The sequence below is a fragment of the Stegodyphus dumicola genome, chromosome 4 (genome assembly GCF_044657685.1).
Source record: "Stegodyphus dumicola isolate Sdum_Otavi_A_Nest chromosome 4, ASM4465768v1".
Classification (NCBI taxonomy): Eukaryota; Metazoa; Arthropoda; class Arachnida; order Araneae; family Eresidae; genus Stegodyphus; species Stegodyphus dumicola.
The window spans coordinates 123,186,719-123,196,423 of NC_140771.1; the positions used below are offsets into that span (position 1 = coordinate 123,186,719).

Sequence of the window (9,705 nt, forward strand, 5' to 3'; positions counted from 1 at the left end):
TAAGTACTTATAACAAAATAATATGAATTAATCTATATTTATCTTCTTTCGTGTGATACATATATGCATAATGAGCATTTCTATCCTGTATTAACATAAAAGTCTCTTCAGTGTCAATAATTTTTATTTAGTTTGGTTTTAGAGGAATCAGAAGTCAATGCTTTATATTTATGCACGTAATCTGATAGTTTAATTAACCCTCTTGACCAGCAACCGGTCAAAGGCATAGAAAACATCAGAGGAATAAAAAAGACATAGAAAGGAAGATCAGAAGCATAGAAAAAGGCATAGAAAGACATATCAGAGGCAAAAAGAAGACATAGAAAGAAAGATGAGAAGCATAGAAAAAGGCATAGAAAGACATATCAGAGGCAAAAAGAAGACATAGAAAGAAAGATGAGAAGCATAGAAAAAGGCATAGAAAGACATATCAGAGGTATAAAATTAATATTTTGGGTGATGTCTGAAAAAAAAAGTGCATCTTAACATGCGTAGAAGAAATTAAGGCAATATATTAGAATTCAGGTATAAAGTACCAGGGGCATTTTGATTATAAATCTAGGAAATAATTACTTCTCATTATAGTTTTGGGAAATGTGTTCTTCCCTATCGAAAACTCAGTTGACTAGCGGAATTTAATATAGTTCAGCTTTTGAACTTTCATTACTATGCATTTTTATTTATTTTTATCGTAATTTATGAAATAATAACCTATTCATTTGTTTGATAGTTACGGGTTTATTATTTGACTTAAAATGACTGTTTACGCTTTGGTCTCATGACTTATTGGAACAATCTACTGCTATTTTATGAGAGAGGATAATTTTGTTTAATGTCAGATGTTATAAAAACAAATACTAAATATTTCATTCAGCAGCTTCCTTTTCATCTATAACATGATACCTGAATCTTGATCTTAAGAACATGTATAATTTCGCATAACAAAAGGAATATTGCCCCACCCCAATCGTATTTCAAAAACAAGAAAAATGAAAAAATACCATCGTACTTCAAAAACAACAAAAATGAAAAAATAACAAAGAAATAAATTTAATAAATTAAGAGATTCATTTATACAAGAATCAACGGCATAAATGGAATTTATTTATAAATTTAGATGCAAAGTAGTATAGCTTTTCCATGTCTAAGAATTTTTCCTCGAGAACATTTCAAACGTTTTATTTTGCTAAAGTTTATGTTGACTTTTTTAATTTTTATTATGCTTGTGTTCCGTTATCATTAAACATGCTTCCATGACGACAAAAAATTAAATGATTAATATCCAAGTAAAATAGAAAATATATTTTTAAGTTGGGAAAATGAAAGTTATAAGGATTACAAATAAATCAGTCATAAAGATAAATTTAAAGCAAAAACGTCACATATAAAGCACAAAATTAAATGTATAAAAATAAATGTACAAATTTAATGTACATTAACTTCTATTTTCCTGATGAATGCGTATTTAATCATAACTTCGGTTTTGTGATCATTAATTATCTTTAAAGGAAGACAAGAATATAAAATGCGCTAAAATCTTTGAAGCTTCCAAATATTGACTCAAAATTAGGTAATTTAGTTTTAGCATATTTATCCCCTAATTCAAAGTAAAAAGGCCGAAAGCAGTCCTCTTTCAAACCAGAAAAATGAACATTAACATTAGGAAAATGAAATGTTTGAAACGACGTTTCGGAGGGAATATTCTTGGACGCTGAGAAGCTATACTACTTAAAAAGACCTTGAACTTTAATCATGTTTCTTTATATTTAAGTACATATAAAAATATTTTAATGAGCACAAGAGTCAATTATGATTGGATAGAAAATTCAGTCATATAACTTGCATACTTATCGATTGCTTAAAAATAAATCTTGACCCTACAATCCACGCAAAATGTTAAAAAATATCCACTTATGGACACTTATTTGTCTGCATTTCTTCTGCATTCATTCTCTTATGCTGATTACTTAATAAGAGGTAACGATTTCCGGAGTGGCAAATATTTTCCCCGGAAACTTGGGTTTACTACTGCTCTTAATTCTTAAACGATGACCTACGACCGGATATTAAACTGCATTTAATGCTACTACAGTGTCTTTTAATAGTACCATACTCATGATTTTGTTCTACGTATCTTTGGCCAAAAGTTAGAATGATATCGTTCTTTAGTACTTTCGAAAGAACGTATTGTTGCATAAGAAGGAAGAGTTCGAAAGCTGCTAGTACACAATAATAATACTGCGTGATATAAGTTGTTAATTTAAAAGATTTGAATAAAAATTTTGTATACGTTTTTACGTATGAGACAGTAAGATAAATAAATTTATGAAAGATAATATATTTACAACCTTTAACGAATTTAATGAAAGAGATTTAATAATTGTGTTTAATGTAACATTTTATAAGTTATATAAATTTATGAAATGGTATATATTCATTTGGAAAAATGAGAAACGTTGTCTCTATCAAGAATGGCAATTTAAAAACCTCTGATACGTTTATCCCATCACATAAAACATTTCTCACGGCATTCCTCATACTATTTTAATGGGTGCTTATAAAAATCATTCTTTGTTAAACAAAATTTCCTCTTAAAATACATACATAGATATATATTCTTATGTAAAATAAATTATATTTATTTATATATATTTAAGTTCCAATATAAAATAAATTATATATATATATATATATATATATATACATATAATTTATTTTACATTGGAACTTAACTCGAGTAAAGAATAAAGATAAAATCCATGTGAAACATAAAAGATTAAAACAGAAATAATAGGTTTATAACGTGAAACCAAATATGGATATTTTATATAACAACTGACTGTAATGCATGCAATATATTTTTGATTTAAATAAACTATTTAACTGTTAATCATAAATTCAAACTGAGAAACAAAATATTACACTGAAATAAATTTTAAATGAATCTACTCACATAGGATATCATGGGTAGGTTGAAACTGGAAGCCATCCTCGCTTCATGGATGCAAGTTTCTTGCGAACCTATATATACGGCAATGTTTTGCGTCCAAAGCAGTGCTGTTTGGTAAATGCTTTCGGATTCTTCGCCATAAGTTTCAGCCACTGTGAATGTCAATGTATGGTTGTTTATTAGAGGATGGTGTTTGTTGATTTCATCCACGGCAAGCGTTATGGCTCCAGATATAGTTAGACCTGGCCTTGGATAACCTTTATTTCCAGGTCGTCTCTGCGAGCCTGTTAGGTAACCCATCGTAAAGTTCCTCGAAGCTGCAGGTTCAAATCGAACTTCCATCAATACCAGAAGATATAATTTAAGTACTGTTCTGCTGTTGAAATTGCCTGCTTGAAAATACATTACGAACACTGATTCGATAAAATGGAGTGGAAATGTTTATTGGGTGAGAATGAAGTTTTCAACACATTATGTTCGTTTTTATTCCAAGAGTTATTTTTTAAATGCTTGCCTTTAATCAAGTTAGTCTGAAATGAATTGATTTCATTTCTTCTGATCTCATCGGTTAAAATTAAATCACGGCTTGCATATGTGAATTAAAAGATTAACGTTCGTAAATTTCAGTTTTCAACTATAATATACAATTTTGCACTCTGCCGCGAACAATGTCTTTTTCACTTATGATGAGATTTAAAGTAATACACTTGTATTGTCAAATGTTTCAAATAATGAATACTTATTAAAATTCTTAACATTGAATAAAGAAAGAAAAATATTTTAAACTTTTGTTTCTCAATTTCTTAAAGGTAATTCAAATTTTCTTACCAGTGACATTTTTTTTATTTACTATCTGAAAAGAACAATCTACGTCTTATATATACACAGCATTTTATGCGATATAATTCTGAGATTTTCGCATTAACTTTGAAATTTATCTGAAAATTGAATCTTTTCAGTTAATGGTCTACAAAGCAAAATAATATTAAATGTTTTGAGAGTTAAGTACTTTATGTTTATCGCAACTAATTCATTCTTTTCCAGAATCAATTTAAAGCAGATTTTCTTCATATTTATCACTGCTGCAAGCGAAACATGAGTATAGTTTATAAACACTTTGCAACTTAAATAAAATTTCGTTTCCAAACCATTCTCCACGTTTATAGAAAAAACCCTGATTCGCAAAAATATGTGTTTATGATTCAGGATTCAAGATGTTACGTTTAAAACTGTAAAAGCAAATTTAACATATTTTTTTTCTCAGTTGTCTGAACGAATCCTCTACTTATCATCTCCATGCACAACTTGACAGTGTTCTTGCAATGATTCATTTAAGTTGAAGATGTTGTTGTAATATTTTAACTTTGCTTAAGGATTCAAATAGTGTTTTATGTGCAAACATCTTATCTTACACTGCTTTAAATTTAGAGCATAATTCATGTTCGAAATCATAATAGAAATTGCAAGTAAGTAATTTAAACCCTATATCAAGAATTGGAGAAGTTACTCTACAACATCAAGAAAATTATCGATTTACTTCGCACAATAAAAACATTAATTTATCTTCTTTCCTTATGATCAAGAACAACTAAATGTAATAAATCAGAAAATGGTTTCAAATCTAAGAAAATTGCAGAATGATCAAACCTTATTTCAAGCTAGGTGAAGCAGAGTAGCATGCGCAAACGTTCAAGAAATCACACTTTTGAAATTATATTGACACTGTTCGAAAGCACAATGCATAGATACACTCTCTGAACGAGACCATTCACTGTCATTACGCACGTAGCCACTTCCTCTGAGACACGCCGAAGTGATCTGACTTACTTTAAATCGGGCACGAAGGAGCAACTGTTTATAAATGATACGCATGCGCGGCAGAGCGCCGCTGGCGCTACGCTGTCTGGAAAGAAACTTTCGCCCCGAGTTTCTGAGACTGAAATAAAGTTATATTTAAAAGTTTTTATTACGACAGCGACTGCTTTAAACGTTTCCTTGCATGCCTTTGTTAAATTACCGTAAATTCTCTTAAGTTCATTAGCACTTCCACTGTGGATAGGAAAGACGCTGTGTTTTAATGAAATGGGCGTATTGCTACTGTTTAACAATTTGCTCTTTCATTCTTTTCATTTACAATTAAAAAATAACTCTACGCTTTTCAGATCTGTTTTATCACATTCTACAAACTTTAAGGTAAGCTTCTTTTCCATTTTTTTATGTTCATAATGTATGTCCCTCAATCATTACCTTTTTGCAAGTGATATGCAAAACATTATCATTGCCGACACAGAAGTACTCTAGGCAACCGGTCTATATTTGTATATGTATGATAAGGCACTGAAAGGAGATATATTTCCCAGATTTAACCCACTACTGTTTTCAATTTAATAGGTGCATTTGTTCAATATCTCTAAAAATGTCAAGCTTTAAATAATATCATTTTCAAATCAGACATGTTTAAGCTCTTCGGATGGATTTATTTTTTCTGCAATCCATACACTGTGTTAACTTGCCATACATCCGATTTGAAATGCATACTTACTTTAAATCGGGCACGAAGAAGCAACTGTTTATAAATGATACGCATGCGCGGCAGAGCGCCACTGGCGCTACGCCGTCTGGAAAGAAACTTCCGCCCCGAGTTTCTCAGACTGAAATAAAGTTATATTTAAAAGTTTTTATTACGACAGCGACTGCTTTAATACAGCTTCGTATGCGTCCTTTTTTGTTTGTTTCGTTTCTGTGTTTGTGAGAAGCAGCCCACCAATCTGACCATAACTGGCCCTATGCCTTAATTATCCCAGGAGTCCCCAACAGTTCAAAATAATTTTTTACATGTCATGTGAGTTCATTTTCTGGTCTGAACAGAAGAGTGCCTGCAAAGTTGGTAAACTGCCTGTATATATATATTGATATTGTTGCGCATTTTGTACATATATGCGTATTTTTTAAAAATTATGTGTGAAATTATTGTATTTTAATTGAAATTATGTGTGAAATTATTGTATTTTAATTGAAATTATGTGTGAAATTATTGTATTTTAATTGAAATTATGTGTGAAATTATTGTATTTTAATTGAAATTATGTGTGAAATTATTGTATTTTTATTGAAATTATGTGTGAAAGTATTGTATTTTTCTGTATAATATAACTTGAAAATCTAGAGAGACGATGCTCTGCTAGGAAAGTAACAATACGGGGCCAAATCTATTTAACGCTGAGCTATTTCGCTAATTTGGTGAGATATCGCCAAGGTGGTAACAGTTTTGGCGACTTATATTTACTGCCAAATTTTGGGATTCTCAAAAGTTGCCAAACTTGGCGATCGTTTGCCGACATTTGGGTCCGGTCCCTGTAAAACTGTAATGGATATTGTAACTGAATAACTGTAATTGATGTTGTTTGTAACAGTATCCAGCCGCCATACGCCTTCTAGTAATTTTGAGAAGCAGAAAGTACTAAAAATATATTGGCGTTCAGATGAAAACTATATAAGGCCCAATACAGCATTTGCCTTCAGTAGAAGTTGTGCGTTATTAGTTCAGCGCGAGTACGAAGTATTAAGATATCTCCAGGTTAGTTTCACTCTTTAGATGCGCTTTGCTTTGCATTGTGTTTAACATTCTTAGCAGTCTGGAGTGTAGCTATTGCTTCTACTCTGTGATGCTGTGATAAATTGTAAGACTATTTTTGTGAAAAGTTCCAGAACTCTAAAGTGTTTCTTTTGATAAAATAAATTTAATCAGCTTATCATCGGACTTGTGTACATTCAATATGAGTCTTTGATGTGCAACCCCTCTTTGAAATATTATTTGATTTCAATGAGCACGAACTGCACTTGTTTGCTTCTTTCGAGACAATGCTACAACTGTCCATGGTGTCGTATACCTATTGCTACCATTCAGTAAACAACTTATGTCGTACTGTAAATGTTCAAGTGATTTTTGTATTTTTACACATAAATGTTTCTTGAATTCATTAATACTGAATTTTAAGAACGTTAATTAAAAGAGTGAAGCAACGAAGAAAATTTTTTCGACCACCGTGAAAATGAATAAAGGGACTGTTGACGTGTATGAAGATGGCATGTGAATCTGGGACTTGGCTACTGCATATCGTATGTCGAGTACGATGTTTCGCTCCGGGATCCAAATTCAGCTGAACGGGCTGGCTGCATGGGCATTTTCGTGGTTTTTCTTTATGTGAAACGTGTATAAGAGCCAATTTCCTTTAGAAAGTCTTCCGCGGAGGCATCCCTCCATTACGCAGATATTTCTTTGCCATAATTAAACAAACCAAGCCAAAAATACGATTGAGAAAAGCAGAGAAGCTATTAAATTAGTTAATGTTGCGAAGAGGATAAAATCAATAACCAGACAAACATCAGAGACATTAGAGTAATTGCTTTTGATTTGGATAATAAAAATACATTTTTGTATGGTATTTCATTTGTCTGCAGTATTATGTAGAGCATTTCATTTATGTACAGTATACAGTGGTGGCTAAAATTGTGGACACTTTTGGAAATTTTTATGTTTTTGAACTTTGTATGCTTATAGAAAACGTTACGTTTCACAAAATGCAAACATGTATATATCATTTTAAAGACAATTTATTACTGAATTCAATACAAAACACAAAATTCAGTTATTTGCAATACAAAAAAAAGTTAAACGATAATAGTTATCGATATACATTAGACAGTGCTGATTGCAGTGAGTTATTAGTTCATAGTAGGGTACACTTTATTTTTGATTACAGCTTCACATCGACGTTTCATTGAGCTGACAAGAGTTTTAAGCTCTTCTTTCGCTATTACATGATGCCAGAAAACAATTATAGCCTCAATTAGTTCCCTTTTATTTGATGGGCGCCTCATTCGGACAACAGTTTTCAAACGGTGCCACATTTTCGATAGGATTGAGGTCAGGACTGTTTCCTGGCCATGACAACAATTTAATGCTCTTTGTACGAAACCACTCATTCGATATTTTAGCCGTGTGGCAAGGAGCAGAATCCTGCTGAAAAATAAACGAAGCATTGTTGGGAAAGAGATCTCTGATGGAAGGTAGAAGTTTTGGTTCTAGAATAGTGTCAATGTATTTTCTGGCATTCAGTGTCCCATCGATGACATGAAGGCGACCAATACCATCTGCTGACATGCATGACCAAATCATAACACTAACTGGGTTTTTCAAAGTTGTTTGAATGCAGTCAGGATGTAGCTCTTCTCCTATTCTACGTCTTACATATTTTCGCCCATCACTACCGAATAACGATATCTTAGTTTCATCACTCCATATAACTTGTGACCACTGATCATCTGTGCAATTAATGTGTTCCTTTGCCCACTGTAGTCTTTTTTTTTTTTTGCTGAAAATTAAGATAAGGCTTTTTAGGGGAATTCTACCTCTCAGTCCAAAATCTGTTAATCTTCTTCTGATTGTTCTTGAACTGACAGAAACACCAGCATCATTCAAATCACTTCTGATGGCCGCTGATGACATTTTTCTATCTTGGAGACATAGTCCTTTTATTCTTCTGTCATCAATAGATGTGGTGCACCTTTTTCGGCCTTTTCCTTCTATGTTTTTTATTGAATTTGTCTCCTGATATCGTAAACGAAACTTTCGGACTCCAGATGTTGTCACTGAACCACCCACCTGGCTTGCAATTTCAGCATAGGAAAGACCACTTTCTCGTAACATAAAAATATTACATCTCTTTCTAGGTGTCCAGTCTACTCTTTTATTTGATGTCATTGCTTCTTGACTTAATATTAAAAATTTTTACAAAAATTACTACTTTTAATTGCAGTGTATAAGAAATACGTTCTCCTTCTACAGAGCAAAGCAAAATAATGAATTGTTTCAAGTGTAAACATGATGTCAGCTTCTACTGGCAGTTACTAACATTTGATTTGTTCTCAGAAGAAGAACAGTGATTGGCCAGGAAAGCTAGACATTACAAACCACTTCATAACTGTGTTTTTTTATTTATATTAAAGTACATATAACTTTTTTGTCTTGCAAATAATTGAATTTTGTGTTTTGTATTGAATTAGGTAATAAATTCTCTTTAAAATTATATATACAAGTTCGCATTTTGCGAAACGTAACATTTTCTACAAGCATACAAAGTTCAAAAACATAAAAATTTCCAAAAGTGTCCACAATTTTGGCCACCACTGTATATTTTTAACGTTGCATTTTTAATTTAGTACTTGGAATACTTGGAAACATACCTCGGACTTAAGAATTTTCAGTTGTGAATATGTTTAAAAATCTAATTAAACGTTTCAGGGAATTTATACACAGTAATTTATTTTAAAATGTATTTTAAATTAAATACTTGTTACTGCTAGATTTGGTTAGCTAAAAATGAACTTGAACATTTATCCAAAAGATTAATATTTCTTGAAACAAAGCAAGTACTAAATTGTCGATACGTTCTAAATTAATTACATTTAAAAAAGTGGAAATGGTAATATTGATTCGAGAGCCTGTTCTTTTATGATATCATTTCAGCAATATCTAGGTTTGGTATCAGAAGAAATTTTTAAACATATAGTATATAGAATTTCATAGATTATCAACATCTATCAACCCACTGACATTCTCATTACCTAATATACTGAAACTTAGACAGTGAAAAATAATTTATCTTATTTTGTATACTATGATTAATGTGTTTTTCGATAATGAATGGAATGCTAAAAGTTATAATATTGAAATTATTTCATTGAAAATTTTA

General features: G+C 31.3%; 1 protein-coding gene across 1 annotated transcript in view; it reads right to left on the reverse strand.

The window, feature by feature from the left end:
- Positions 1-4,743, reverse strand: part of LOC118199247 (guanylate cyclase 32E-like) — an 876,682-nt gene extending 871,939 nt beyond the window's left edge. Inside the window, exon 1 of the mRNA XM_085815399.1 lies at positions 2,954-4,743. Coding sequence (XP_085671525.1) covers positions 2,954-3,355 — 402 coding nt within the window. The 5' untranslated portion in view covers positions 3,356-4,743. The remainder of the gene's footprint in view (positions 1-2,953) is intronic.
- Positions 4,744-9,705: the final 4,962 nt, after the last annotated feature.